At 40.7% G+C, this 14,851-nt stretch overlaps 1 protein-coding gene across 6 annotated transcripts in view; it reads right to left on the bottom strand.

Annotated features, from left to right (window-relative positions):
* TMEM266 (transmembrane protein 266) overlaps positions 1 to 14,851 on the bottom strand; it is an 84,192-nt gene that overhangs the window by 56,184 nt on the left and 13,157 nt on the right. For 3 of the 6 annotated variants that reach the window (XM_069025722.1, XM_069025726.1, XM_069025727.1), the window contains exons 1-3: positions 2,919 to 3,006; positions 1,166 to 1,266; positions 71 to 177 (exon numbers count right to left, since the gene is read on the bottom strand). In XM_069025722.1, coding sequence (XP_068881823.1) covers positions 71 to 84 — 14 coding nt within the window. In that variant the 5' untranslated portion in view covers positions 85 to 177; positions 1,166 to 1,266; positions 2,919 to 3,006. Of the gene's footprint in view, positions 1 to 70; positions 201 to 1,165; positions 1,267 to 1,664; positions 1,742 to 2,918; positions 3,007 to 14,851 lie in introns of those variants that run through there. The other 3 variants (XM_069025724.1, XM_069025725.1, XM_069025723.1) reach the window with 3 other exon arrangements.

Genomic DNA, 14,851 nt, shown 5'->3' with positions numbered 1-14,851 from the left:
AACATCATTCTTCTCCAAGTAGCAGCCTGTTCCCTTTCATTTAAAGTAAGTTGTATCACATGGTACTTACTGAGGATTGGTCATGTTGGAAGATGCAACCAAATCAGCAGTGGTTCCAATATTTTAACTACTTCCAGCTGCTCTGCATAAAAGTTCTAGCCTTGCAAGATTAGGTCTCTGCAGAAGCAAAACAAAGTTATCTAAAACACAGCTGAAAGAAATCCAAAGGGCTACACTGACTTCTGTCCTCATGTTGCAAATGTGTCTAATAGTTTAATTCCCCCCATAATTCTTTTTTGAAGTGTTTTTATTCCAGGTTAATTCCTCCATATTATGGAAGCTGTACAGTTACAGCGCATTTATTTTTACACACAGACACATACATAATTCCATAAGAACACAGGTCTTGCTTTAAACCACTAGATTGGTGAGAAAGATAACCAAGATCAGAGAGGGAAGCAGATTTTCAGAGAAAGCTCACGACTTCAGGAGTGTAAATTCTATTGGAAAACAATTTTCTACAATTTTTTATACTTTCTAGACATGAGCATTAACATTGTCAATGACGTCCAGGGGTTTGTTCTCCATTTTCCAATTTGAACTGCTCCTGACTCCCTTTGCTACCTCAGGAAGTCTCTTCCAGAAATTAATTCATGTTGTCAAACATTCTAGATGGGCTGTTATCAGGACAGTATTTTGACCAACAAAACCCAGTAACACATTTGGAAAAGGCAAAATCGCCACTTGTGCTGTACCTGGAGCAATGCACGGCCACCAGAGAAAAAGAGGACAAGCCTGTGAGAATGAAACCTACCGATACACAGGTTTTGATAGCAGGAAAAATGAGGAATACCACACAACAAACAAAAACTCTTAATAATCATGAGCAACCTTGTAAAGCTATTGTGAAGAGTATATGCTACATAATTTTAAAAAGTAACATAAAAACAGACTCTTATTTTGGTTAAACAGAAATAAAAATTGGCAAATTAGAATTATTTACAGTAACACTGATGATCATGGAAAATGCTCTTATACTAAACTTTACCCTAGAGTCACTTACAGGCTGAATTGTTAGTCAAGTATTTACACTGGAGACATACAAATGTAGCTACATTAAGATCCTTAACAATCACTTGATACAAAGAAATAAAATTGAACTTACATCTTTTGTAGAGCCATTTCCAAGGCTTTACTTCATGTTCTGTAATTTTAGAGAAACGTATAATGGAGCCAATGCATTTTCACATTTTCCAGATAATGTGCCTGGGTATGCAAGAAGAAAAGTTCTACATTGTGATCATCCTCCCCAGGTAGGTAAGTCAGCCAAAAGCAATTTAATTATTCATATGAAGAGGACAACTTTAAAACAAAAGACTACACATATATTAGAAAGACACACACCCTCCATTTATTTACAACCTTGTAATACTTCTAAAGACAGAGTAAGAAGTAAATGTTTTTCAGATAAAGCTTTGCTAATACGGCAGAAACTTGATTTGATATCCATGCAAGTATCAATAGGAGTCTATTCCCTGGCCTTTGTACTCCTTAAATTACTTATTTACTATATCCCTAAGGCAGCAAAAAATACTGAAACATTTGCCTAAAATTATGAATATTTAAATCAAACAGAGGTATCTGATAGCAATTGTTACACCTACCAGCACAACAAAACTAAAATGTAAGACTCAGGCTTGTTTTGCAATGTTAGCTCCCTAACATCTCACTTTGAGTTGACATTTTGTCCTGGGTTGCAGTGTATTCTATTACCATCCTCATGAGCTGTGGAAATCAGGAGGGGCAGTGTTTCCTTGCCTCCTCCCCCCAGACTATCTTGCTGTTAATGGCCCATCATTGTCCTGCCGCATGACTCAGAGATAACTCCCTCCGGACTATCTTCTGTTAATGAGCCTAATCAACACTTGGCCTCATGACTCATTACCCTATTGTGAGATGCTCCACCCAGAGGGAGGAACCAAGCATCCCATCGTGGATATAATCTGGGACTCTGAGCACCAGAGACACTCTCTCCACTGGATTTCCAGAGGACAGAAGCTACACAGCCACCACTGGACTTTCTAAGGAAGAGCAGACCCCTTCTACTACAGGATCACCACTTCAGAGGACTGCTACCACCACCCCGCCTAACAGGGACTCAGGTTGTATCTTAACTCTGTCAGTGTTTTCTTTTACTTTCTTTGCCTTTCCTTTAATTTCTATTAAATTGTTATTCTGACTTGATGCCTCCCACTGGTTTGTTTTCAAACTAGCACACATTTTTACAACACAAAACAACCCCAAATAATTTTGAATGAAAAACTTTACCCAAACCAGTTGTTTTAAGTACTCAGCATGAGAAAATGGTCAAGAATGAGGGACTGTGCATCTGTCTTGTGAGACAGAGAAAACTGAGAATCCTGCTCAAACTGCATTTGCAGGCCTGGAGGATAAAAATTATGTGGGGATACAGCTGATTTAGGAAATGGGAATAAGACTGATGGAAACTGGCCTCTGAAGACAGACAGGCAAACATACATATGGAAACTTCTCAACCTAGCAAAAACCTCACCATTTATTCAGGAGACAGCACAGTGCTGGTAACCCCCATCTCCCTCCCAAAGGAGACTTAGAAAACAAAACAGTGACAAAAACTGTACATCTAGATTTAAGAAATCCCATTTTTTTGGTTAGCCCTAAGATTCTGAGGAAACAGGCCAGGACACAAACGTTAAATATTTGTCCCTCCAGAACAGTCTCTTTTTTTCCCAAAGCTGGAAGCACATTTGCAATCATACAGAATTATGTTTTACAACTCAACCGGGGCTCTGAACTGGATGTGACCAGTGACAGCAGCAATAAGTCAGGCCAGCTCCCTCCTACTGGAGCTGGCAGCTCTACAGGTAAAGTTTGCTCACCCCAGGCCTGAAGGAGCTGCTGGCAGGAGGGCAGCAGCTCTTCTGACAGCGCTGCTGGCTCCACAGGGAGCAGAGTCCAGCTTGCTGCAGCCGCAGGGATCGCTACCATGACACAAGGAGCTCACTGGGCTGAAACGAGCAACGCCGAGACACCTGAAAGGAGAGACAAGGACTCAGCTCTCCAAAAGACTCAGTGCAACCTTGCTGAAAGAAAACGTGGCAAAACGTGAGTAATCTCTGGTAAAAATGGCTAATGTATTAGCTAATCTAATGATTTGAAGAGACAAGTAGAGTTAGTAAGTGCAATAAGAGGACAAAAAAGATGTAATAGGTTGTGTATATGTATCTATCTATCTCCTAAATGGATTACTGTGATTCATGCTTCTTTCCAGGCTTTATATACAAGCAATAGAAATATCTTAACATGTACGAGTATTCCGCAAAAACGTATTTTTTTACCATCCACTCCACCTCATCTATCTGATTTTAACTTCCTTTCAAAAATCACATTTTATAGCAACATAAACCACTTGCAACTTCCACATGAAATTTCTGTGCAACTGAGTGGTGTTTAAAGGCAGCAGAGAACAGCAGGGAGATTTTATTCTTTTAAACTTATCTCTTACTTGCATTCCTACAGGATTTTCCTGTAGGCAAAGTGGAATGATGTTGCTCTTCTCCTGGCCACCAAAGACGGGCAACGGGCAACTTTTGGGTATTCCATCCATCACCCAAGTGAAAATTTTTCCGTACAGCCCTTTCCTCCCTAACACACTCAATGTTCAGTAGACAAAAAAGCTTTATCTCTCATAGTCTCAACTGATGGAATTACTAACAGGTCCAGGGGTTTTGGCTTTTTTCCCCACTTTGAACTGAGAGTAGGCAGCACACAGTACATGCTGAGCTGCCACATGAGCATGGGCAATGCCTATTCCCTGAGAGTTCAGCAATTCTGTTTGTTCCGTGGTGTGTTTTCCAGGTGAGATGGCTGTACAAGGAGCACAGTTTCCAAAGTTTAACAGAAACAGTTTAGAAGGGAGATATGACCGAAAGGAAAGAATTGTCCCACTAGTTTCTAGTACAAGCTTTCAAGCAGTATAACAACCAGAAACATCCACTGGACTAAATGACTGACATCCTCTATGTACCAAGAGGACAGTGCAATCTGATGGAAAGTGTGTAAGTTTGCAGACTGGTAGCCCAGCTTAAAATGTGTGGGATCACAGCTCAGATCTCAGCCAAGATGATTCAGCTCTTCACCCCTCTGCAATAGCTGAAGGAAGTTGTACCCCAATCACTGAGCTCTTTCTGAGGCAAGACCTTCAAAATACTTGAAAGTACTGTCCTTGCCTTCCAAGCCCTTCAGCTTTGCTCTGTTCTCTGTACCCTTACTACACATGCCAGTGCTCCCCAAAGCTTCTGTGAGGTGCCCTTGGGTTGACTATGATTTTTCACCCTCTCCTCTGCAGGGGCACTGGCAAGCACCTGCTTACAGCTCCCAGGCTGTGCAGGCTGGGCACTGGGGTCATGTGCTGCACTTGAGCAAAGGTTCAGGCTGCTGGCCTTGCCCAGCACACATCGCGCCTGAGTTAATTTGTTAATGTTTAGATGAACCTTCTATTGTCAGTCACCTCACCTTGGCTGGAGCTTGCTAATAGGAGATAAAATCCAGCTGAAACAACAAAAAGCATAGAACAGAGTTTGGAAAATGTATGTTAAAGCATAGCACATGGTGTACCTACACTCTAAGCTAAAAGAAAAAAAAGAAACCAAAACAAAGCTCCAAGAGCAAACTTTAAAAAAAAAAATCCATACTTCACTGGTGCATGAAAACTATGGCTTTTAGCATTGATTTAGGCACAGTCTTGCAAAATATGTGTCACAATGTAGTGGGCCCAGTTGAGGGTGGGGAGTAGGAAGATGATTTAATTTAAGCCTTTTGCACCAAAGTCCCTACTAACTTGTATCCTATTCAGCTGAGCTGAAGTCAAGACAACATGATTCAGAGCTGTTTGCTGCACTTGCTTATGTTCTGAGGCATATTATCATGAAGCTGTAAGCTCCTGTAAAAAATTCAGATGCTAACTGAAGTATCCAAGTTTGTGCCCTTACAAGGTAGCTACAAAACCAAATTCTGACATGTTCTTCTAATAAGTCCCCCAACAGCAGCTTAAGACACATGGACAGGCTCAAAGCTTGCATTCAAAGGAAATGCCACAGGCCCCACTTGAGGAGACACCGCTGCGGCTGCAATGTGGGGTTTTGGTGTTCTCGCCAGCTCTGGCTCCTTCCTCCGCCCACACCCCATCCATTAAAAAAAAAAAAGCAGGATGGCTTCCCTGATACAGGTCATAGTACAGCTCCAAAAATAGTTGTGTCAGCAAAAGTGAGAGTGCAGGGCAAGGCATTGTGCACAGAAACAAATCACACAGAGCAGAAAGACACAAATACTGAAGGACAATGTGCAGAGCCCTGGCCATTGGCAATACTCAACTGGAACAAACACCCAGCATGAAAACATTGAAGAGACTGGGGAAGGGGTGCAAAGGAAGAGGGCTTCCATGGGGGTTTTTCTCCTCCTGTGTCACAATGGAGCTTTTTCCTCTGAATCTAGTCCACAACAAGAAATAGACTTTTGCTTCCTTTGTGCAAACAAGTCACATTCTTATTTCAGTCTATAACTTGAGAGCCTTATACACTCTAAAGCTCAAATGCAAATGACGGCTACTCATGTGCCAGCTGAGCAATCCTAAGGAGGTCAGGGAGCTATTCAGAAAAACAGGAAGAAAAGGAATAATCTGAAATGAGAGTAATAACAGTAGGGGAAACATATGAACAGACAGTACCCCAGAAGCTTTCAAAGAGAAAGGGCAAGAGTGATTATGGGGTAACTGCATTTAGCTCTTGTGAATTAGCCCAGCCAAATTTTTTTGGTGATTAACACCATGGATATCATCCTGAGGATCACCACAAACCTGATGTGATCGCTCATCGCTACTACTGCAAGTTCCATTTCTCCAAGAACTGAAATTTCCAGGCTCCCTAGGATCACAACTGGTTTTGTCCTGAGAATTTTAATTAGCTCCAATCATCTGCATTTAGAAAGTTTTATTGGTCATGTATGCCAAAACTGTTCGCTTCAGGAATCCAGCAACTTGTACATCTGAAGGGAAAAGCCTGACAAATCTGCAGGAGTGGTCCCAGCACTTCCCTGCTTTGCTTCAGGTTAAACAAAATTGGTTTTCTTTTTTCCCCAACAGAAAAAATCACAAGTTATGATATTAAAAAAAATTTCTTTTGATTAAACTGACCTAATGCCTTATTTAAGAGAGAGCATGATAAAGTATTAGATTTGTCAAAAAAATATGAATGCCGAGATGCCATACAGAAAACAAACAGCAAATTAACTTCCTTAATCTTTAACATTCCAATGCAGCATTCAAAAGAAATGAGACACAAGAGATGGAGCTTTTTATTGCAAGGAAGAAGGGACATTGAATTTTGCATCTTTTTCATGGAGGGATTGACAGCAAAGTTTTTAAATACACCACTTTTTCAAAAAAAAGGGGAAAAAACCCCCTTTATCACAGGAAAGGTATTTAGATTGGGAGGGAAAAAAACATCAGTCATTCACTAATTAGGAAATGGCAGATTTGCACTTGCTCATGCAGTCATAATTCTATCCCCTTGTGGAATCATCCTATATGCTGAAATTAAGCAGAATGCTGTTCTAGGAAAAAAAGAGCATGTAATCATGTAACTAAAGACTCTGATTATTCCTAAGTGTAACTCACACTTTCTAGAGAGAAGTTTAGATGGACCAAAAAAATGAAAAATGATCTTGTGCACAATTACAATAAACTCTTCACAAATGCAACATGATCATTGGTTGAATCCCGAACATTTCAGTACTGCAAATCTGGACTACAGAACAAATAACAGCAGCTGGAAGCAAGCCTTTAGAAGAGGACTAATCCAAAACAGACTCTGAGGAGAGCCCAGTCAAGCCCACCCTCTTCCAAGGAGCTTGCAGGTGTGCAGCACATTGTACTTCCAGACCAAAAGAAACAGGAGGAGCTGCTCTGTTTGGGAAGGTTATGGAAAGGCTCTGCTCATGCTCCCTTTTCCTTGTGCTCTCTCTTCACATAGAACTGGGGAGGGAGAGCAGGGGTTGTGTAGCAGGTCTCCAGATAGGTTCTGGGCCCTGCAAATACTCCAGCATCAATACGCTTTCAACACAAGAGCTGCCCCAAGCTCCTCTGGGCTCTCATTCAGCTCATGCTACACAGTGCACACTGGCACTGCTGGAATTCATGATTCTCATACACTCCCAACATTTTCCAGAAAAGGCAGAGTCTGGCAGAAATCCACAGCATCGCTAATTCAGAGGATGCCACGGGGCAGAGAAAAGGTATTCTCTGCACTGAGGGTCTTCTGCTTGAGGAATTTTAATACTATGGCAAATAATGAGAGTAATATGGATCTCAAAAATGTGCAAAACCTGTCCATCTAAAAAGGCTATTCAAATATCAAGTTTGTTCTTAGCTCCTCAATAAACAACAGGCATTCATTCAGCCAGATTATTAATTTGATCTCTTTCTCTCTTGGAGTAATTCCAAGCATGCCATTTCCCTTTCCATTTTACAAACCACTCTCATTTAGCTGTAATAAATTGGTGATCCCAACAGCTATCTATAGTTTCTGCATGTGGTAGAAAAAGTCTACACACCACAGGGTTCTTGAGTCCAGAGAACAAACAAAACAGAGCAATCACATAGCTAAAAGGCCCCTTTACAGATTTGTCCGGTCTTCAAAGTTTGGGCCTCCCTAGCCAGGGAGAGCCTAAAAGCAGGCTTAGTGTTTCCCATCAGGATTAGGCACAGGGCTGGCAGCTCACAGCATTTCACTGCATGCCTGAACATCTCCTGCTCTGCTTATGGCTGCAGCTGCTGCTGTGGGACCTTGGTTGGAATGTGAGGTCAAACCTGCACACACAGAGCAGCACCACCTGGGCCAGACAGGGCTCCCAGGGAGATGATCCCTCTTTACAGCATGGCACAAGGATACGAACAGGGACCATGGGCTTGGATAAATGGCTCCAGCAGGATGCCGTGCGAATGCTGCTTCTGGGCTCACTGTTGGGAAGCTCAGGATTAGTTTGCTTTTGAAATGTGCCACTGCACATGCTGCTAGGAAAGAGACTGGCATCAACAGCTCCACTGGACTGAAAACATCTGGCTTTTTCTGGTCTGGGAAACTAAATGACTCTGGGCGCAGTCAGCATATAGTCAGAAGATCATTTGGACAAATTTCATAACACAGCCATTCCCCCCACAAGCCATGATTTTTTGTGTCACAAATTCTGTTTCTCAAAAGAAAAAAAACCAAAACCACCAAACAAAAAGCCCCCTTCAAACAAAGAAAAAAAACACCAAATGCCCCTCAAATCTCCCTTGGATTATATATTAAAATATTAAACTTGAAACCAAAAGTTGGGTTTGTATTTGCTTGGCTAACAACAATTGCATTTCTGAATTTTAAATGTTTGGGGATGACACTAACCTAGTCAAGTTGTATTAAGCCAAATTATTACTACTGGAAGCAATTTAGTTTCAGAGAAGTTTGGACTTCTGCTTTCATGTGTCAAGAGTCAACTCTTGGATGTTGCTTTTAGCTCTTCTTTTCCTACTCCCTGGATCTGCAGCGAAAAGCCAAACCAGAAACGTGCATCCACATCTTTTTGTTTTCAAGCCAAGCAAGACTGGTCCAGCCACTTTTTAGAATAGTGAAGAAAAAAATACATACCCTTTTGAACATGCTAGAATGAATGAAGGAATGAATGTTTTTAGGTCTATATGGATACCTGGCAGGTCATCTCTGATTAGATTTGACTTTATCACACATGAACCTAATTTTTGCAGTCTGTTAATGGCTTTTGAGGTAAGAACAGAAGTCCATTTGAATCCAAGAGGAAATTTTATTTGGACAGAGCTGGAATTTCACTCAGGCTTTTAACAACAGCAGCAGAGTAACACAAATCCTTGAGACACCCTGAGTGCGAGGAATGTGTCAATACAGGGGGGTGACGTTGGCAATCTCTTAGTCACATGAAAGTACCAGTGTCTGTCACCACCTGTCTGTCAGGAAAATGGGCAAAACTCACTACATTTTAGTTTTCATTCGCTATATCTGCTGCCCATCTTACTTGGAGGTTAACCTTCCAATAAATACAAGCTTGAGTTTCTGCCCATACCCTTAGATTAATGTAACTTTCAGACTGCCTTTCAGCCATTAGCCTTCAACCTTAAGACTCTTCCTCAAGCTATTAATTTTAATTTTCTTCAGATCCTGGGCCTAACGGATTCTGGAATGAAAGGCCTTTAGAAATTTTAAAAGTATCCTCTAGTTTTCTAGAGGATCTAATGCCAACCAAAATACAACAGATTCACAACACTACAATAAGAATGGGGGAAAAGCACAGAGAAAATCTCACACGAAATTGTTGGCATCTCTTGAAGCTGAGGATTTCCAAGTATCTTGCCAATTACAGCTCTGTGAGGGCCATAAATATTATGTTTCTATCTAGGAAGGAGAGTGAGAAGAGAGTCCTTTAGACCACTTGTCTCTCACACAATCATAACAAACCTAACTAGACTGGTACTAAACCCAGTTATTACACAAACCAAAACAAGCATCTGGAACCAAGGATTTCATTCTAAGAACCAAGTAAATTACAAATATATTTTGGAGAAATATATATGTTTTGTCATTCCGGGAAAGTATTATGGGCAACCTTCCAGACAAAATGCAATAAATTTATATGAATTTATGGCTTTATTGTGTATCTTAAAAGCAAGTATATAACAATTAGCCCATTGATGTGAAATTTATTGCTCTTCTCTCGGACAGTGTTATGCTTTTTAATTCAGCTTTTGGAAACAAACAGCCCAGCTGTTTTGAATGCAAATTTATGAATAGTTGCAGCATTTAATCCTGGCGATGCATGCAGGATAAACTCCACTCTGCAAAAACACATTAAATTCTTAAATTCACATCTGTCTTGTACTTCAGAGGCAAGTTATCTCAGAGAGGTGTGGGGACACAACAGCTGAACTGCTTTTGACTGGCAAAGTCTTTCCTGATCACCAGGAGCCTAAAAGGCAAGATTTAACCACCTTCTTATAGCATGCCGAGTACTGACAGCCATTATTTAATCTATGGCTGGTGCATTTAACCAGGTCAGCCTGGTTCCCTCAGCAGGTGATGGAATGCACTTACTACAAATTACAGGCCAGGTTTCTGCCACAAAGTACTGATGGTGGGGACTCAGTCCAAGCTGTGAGCAAGCAGGTCCAGTTCAGACAGTCCTGTGAAGCACCTGGAGCCATAGCCCACCCAGTGCAGCCCTGTCAGCTGGCCAGGGATTCCCACCTGCAGCAGAGTGTGTGCCTTCCCCCCTCACCTCTAACTGAGGCCTGGAACATGGGACACACACATGGCCAGCCTGTGTTTGGAGTCTGCCTAGCCTGTCCACTGCAAATTGCACAGATAAGGCAACAGTTCTTCCCACTGCACCTGGAAAAGGGATAGGAAGTGAGGGCTCTTTTACAAAGGTAATTGATTCATTAGTTATTTTGTATGGAATGCAAAAAGGAACAATGAAGTATGCAAGAGAAGTACTTTCTGAAAATGTTAAAAAGCATTTGATCTGCACAGCATGCAGAATTCCGTCAGAATGAAGCTACTTGCTTATTCATATAAATACATATTAAAATGCATTCAGCTACTGGTAATAAAATAAACCATACATGGAAAGTAAAAATGTCCAATTTATCTTTTTCCCCTTTCAAGAATACCTAACATCACCATCCCTGCCTAGCCCTCATCTCTTTTAAACTCTGCAAGAACAAAGAGGACTGATACTCTAGTCACATGAGGAAATGCAGAGCATCACAAGCTACTGAATAAATTTCAAAGATGATGCAGGAACACCCACCCATGAACTCCTTTGATTTAGAGGGGAGAACTGTCAGCTTGTGTTCTTCCACTGACAGCGTCAGCATCAAGATAAACTTAAAATCAACTTCTCAGTTGCTAAAAGCTCACAAAGTTCACTCTTCAGTAGGAAATTATTATTACTGTGATTTAAAACTGTGTTAAAACTGTGAGCCTAGAACCAGCTTTTCCTGTGGCACACTGATTTGGTGCTACTGCTAACATATTAAGAAATTCATGTTGTAAAGCAAAGAGGATGGTACTCTGGGATTCAGATAAAAAATTTACTTCAGTATTCCCTCAGGCTTCTGCAACGCACTTTGAACCAGGGCCTTAAAGACACATGGTAAAACTACAGCCCCAGCAGAACATGAGCAAGTGAGAGGCATTGAGCAATAAGAACAACAATATCTTAGAGGCAGATAAAATATGCACCATGGTGCAAACAGAAGTGTTAATGCTCTGATGCTGTTTCAGCTGTTTGGACTTTGGTGCCTGAATGCCACTTCAGGCGCTTTCCTAGGACGAGACTGTGGCTTCCTTGACCCCAGTTTTTCCTTCATGGAGAAGAAGAAGAATGAAGAGAGAAAAAGTAAAAGCAAGAAAAAGAAAAAAAGAAAGAATTTCCCTGCCTTTGGAAAGTTTTGGTCATAAATTTAAAGGAACTGTAGTGATAAGACACCATGATAAGGGAAAGCAAACTGATGAATCTAGAAAAAAACGGGTCCCTGCCTGGGAGCTAGCCTTCCTGAAGTGGCCCCAAGAATCCCAAAGGTTCTGCCCCAGCAAGCTCCGGCTATCACTGACAACACAGCCAGAAAGCACAGGACAGGGACTGGCAAAGAGAGGGACCTGCCCTCAGTTTCTCCAGCAATTCCACAAGTAAACTTTGCAGTAATTGTTCTACCCAATCAGTAGAATCAATTATCAAATCATAGCAAAATGGGAAGAAATAAATAGCATACAAAAATCTCTCACATATTTTCAATTAAAAGTCACGCGTGTTAATTCCTAGGCTGCTCTTTTAATATACAGCCATAGTAGTTCATTTGCAGTTAGGGGGATGATAGAGAGAAGTTATTCCCATTTAAAATGCCTGGCAGTAACTTCAAATCAGACCTCAGTGGCTTTTGCCAGTGTATTAAATAATTACAACAAACATCTATTAAAGGAGATACAATAATTTTCTGTGAACACTTCTATCACACATGAATGTGTCTGCTGGAGAAATGTACAATGGAAGCTTATGCAACAAACTCTGCTACCCTAGAGTTCAGCACATGGAATATATAAAACACATGTTTGACTATTTAATATCTATTTTCTTTAAAACAGAAGATCATAAAGAGAACAGCAAACCCCAACAACACTGCCCCACAAAAAAAATATCTTGGTTCTCTATCCTTCAGTATTCTGTAGCACCATAGAGGCAGAAAAGCTTTGGCCACTGTGTGACCCAACGTAGCAGTCATCCTGCCACCCTCCTCAGCTCTATTTTAGCAGTATCTTATTTAGTACTTCAAGTCCCATGACCCATATCCAATAAGGAGGTTCTGTCTAATACACTGAGCAGATAAAAGGATGCTTTTCAAGCAAACGTTATGCAAGGGATCCATACTGCAGTGCAAGCCCCAGAACAGTAAACAAATGTCAAGATATAAATAAAACACATTTTTGCTCTTCAACCTGTAACACATAGCAGTCACCTGCTTGTAACAGAACTGCATCTGTTACAGCTGCAAACACAGACTTTTGGCAAGTTTTATCAACTCATCTTTATTTAAAGAAACCCCAAACCACTTTACCAGTCTAGTTATCAAACATTTTTAGGAGGTAGAAAACTCAGAAAACCATGTTCTAAGACAGACAAATGAGAGCAAAGAAGCTACATCTGTATTAGCTTCCAGATTAAAACCATGAAGAGCTGGTGAAACAGCTCTGAAATTTTTCAGAAATATTTTATGTATCACCATTGCACTAATCCCTCCAACCCAATCATTATCTGCTAAACAATCTGTCATTCTCAGCCAAAGACTCCCCAGCACCTTCAATAGAATTTAAATAAGCTAATGAGTATATATTTCCTAACTAAACACAAAGCCCAAGACCACATAGGAAACAGATGCCAAAATCTAGATCAGTACTCAAGTTTCTGACTTTCAGTTGAGCATTCTGTTGGTAAAAATCCTGCCACCTTCCAAAAGAAAGAGAAGCCTCCAGTATTGTAAGCATAGGTAGCTTTTTTAGATACATACACAAATATTTTAAAAAATTTTTTTTTGGAATCTCATTTGAAACAGAAATACAAAAATCAAAATCAATACAAATCTTCCAATAAACCAAGAATATCTACAAGGAATTAAGATGATACTAGCATCAGGTGAGAGATTTACTGTACTTGTCACTGTTAAGCACTAGAAACAAGACAACCTGCTGCCAAGACCAATATGGGATTTAAAGGGGCAGTATCTTGTGAACCTTCATTCCCTCATCTTCATAGCTCCAAAACACTGGTCCTTAATAAAACCTAGTCTCCTGTATAATTCTGCTCACTCTCAACATATTCTTTTAAAATATGATGTTGACAATGGACAGGTTATGAACTGTAGAGCTCACAACACTTGAACAGTGGAGGGTAGAAAGCTTTCAGGTGGTCCAGAGCATCGCTGACAAAGGAGTCCACTGCAGGCCAAGATGGGAGAGACACCAAAAGGACAATCAGAATCCTACGCTTTTTAAGGTCCTAGAAATGAGCAGTCTTTCAGACAAGAAAGCTGGCCCATACTTTAGTTATTCACATGCTACTTAGAGACACATTAGGTGATTTAGAAGGTGGTTTTTAAAGTGACATAACACATGCTCCAAAGTACTTAATCTAATTTGAGGCATTGTTTGCAGTAATAAGATCACACAGTTTTGAACAAGCACAGATTAAATACCTTATCAACATAGGTTGGTTTAATGGACCTACCACACTGATGCTGAACAGAGAATCTTTCAGGAGAAATTGCAGGATAGACAGCATGAAAAATGGGGAATGCTTCAGGATAGGAAAATTTCTGTCCTGAATCAAAGATTCAACAAGTTTTTGACAAGATAGTCCATTAACAAGTAATTTCAAGAGCTGGTAGTATTGGAAACGCTCTTCTACTGAGTACAAAACAGAGAGGTGTCCAAACCAAGTGTATGAGCTTCAGAGAATAACACTACTCAGAAGCAGTGTCTGGCAGCATCCAAAGGCTAAAAATCCAACACATAGAGGCAGGCCAAACCACTCAGTGCACCCTCAGCCAAGAGCAGAACTCTTCCAGAATGCAATGGGACCAAAGCAACCAGTGCGATTAGATCAGTTCAGGCAGCCCCACACTTTAAATACATTTCACCACTGCCCTGCCCACTGCTGCTGGAGGGCAGAACTATTTTCTCTTAACAAGAACATGCCCCATTTCAAAAGTCCCAAGGAATAGCTGTATTCTAGTGTGCTATGTAACTGTAGCATTGCATCACATTTCACTCATACAAGGAGTCAATTTGCCATTAAATTACTATGCCCTTTTATTACTAAATTATTACACTTTGTTCTGGTAAAAAAATATATGGTGGGCCATAAAAACTAAACACACACACACATTTTTCCCATCTCTGCTTTCAGAGGCCATGGCTAAGTGAAAGAAAAGACTTCTTTACTGTGTCCAGGCCAATAGTTTTCCTCTCTGGATTAGCACGCAGGATTACCACAGCTCATGCTGGACTCTGGGAGTAGTTGCCGGGCCGCCCAGTTTAAAGCTAACTCAGGTCCAGCTGTACAAATTGCAGCCTGCAATGCAGCACCAAATTAACTATTTAACTTAAACACAAATCCATTTTCCCTACTTACTGAAAAACAGCAGCTGACAAACTATGGATCTGGTATTCTCTCACATGCAATAAGATTTGCT

The sequence above is a fragment of the Aphelocoma coerulescens genome, chromosome 10 (assembly GCF_041296385.1).
Source record: "Aphelocoma coerulescens isolate FSJ_1873_10779 chromosome 10, UR_Acoe_1.0, whole genome shotgun sequence".
Lineage (NCBI taxonomy): Eukaryota > Metazoa > Chordata > Aves > Passeriformes > Corvidae > Aphelocoma > Aphelocoma coerulescens.
This window is presented reverse-complemented; position numbering and strand designations above follow the sequence as displayed.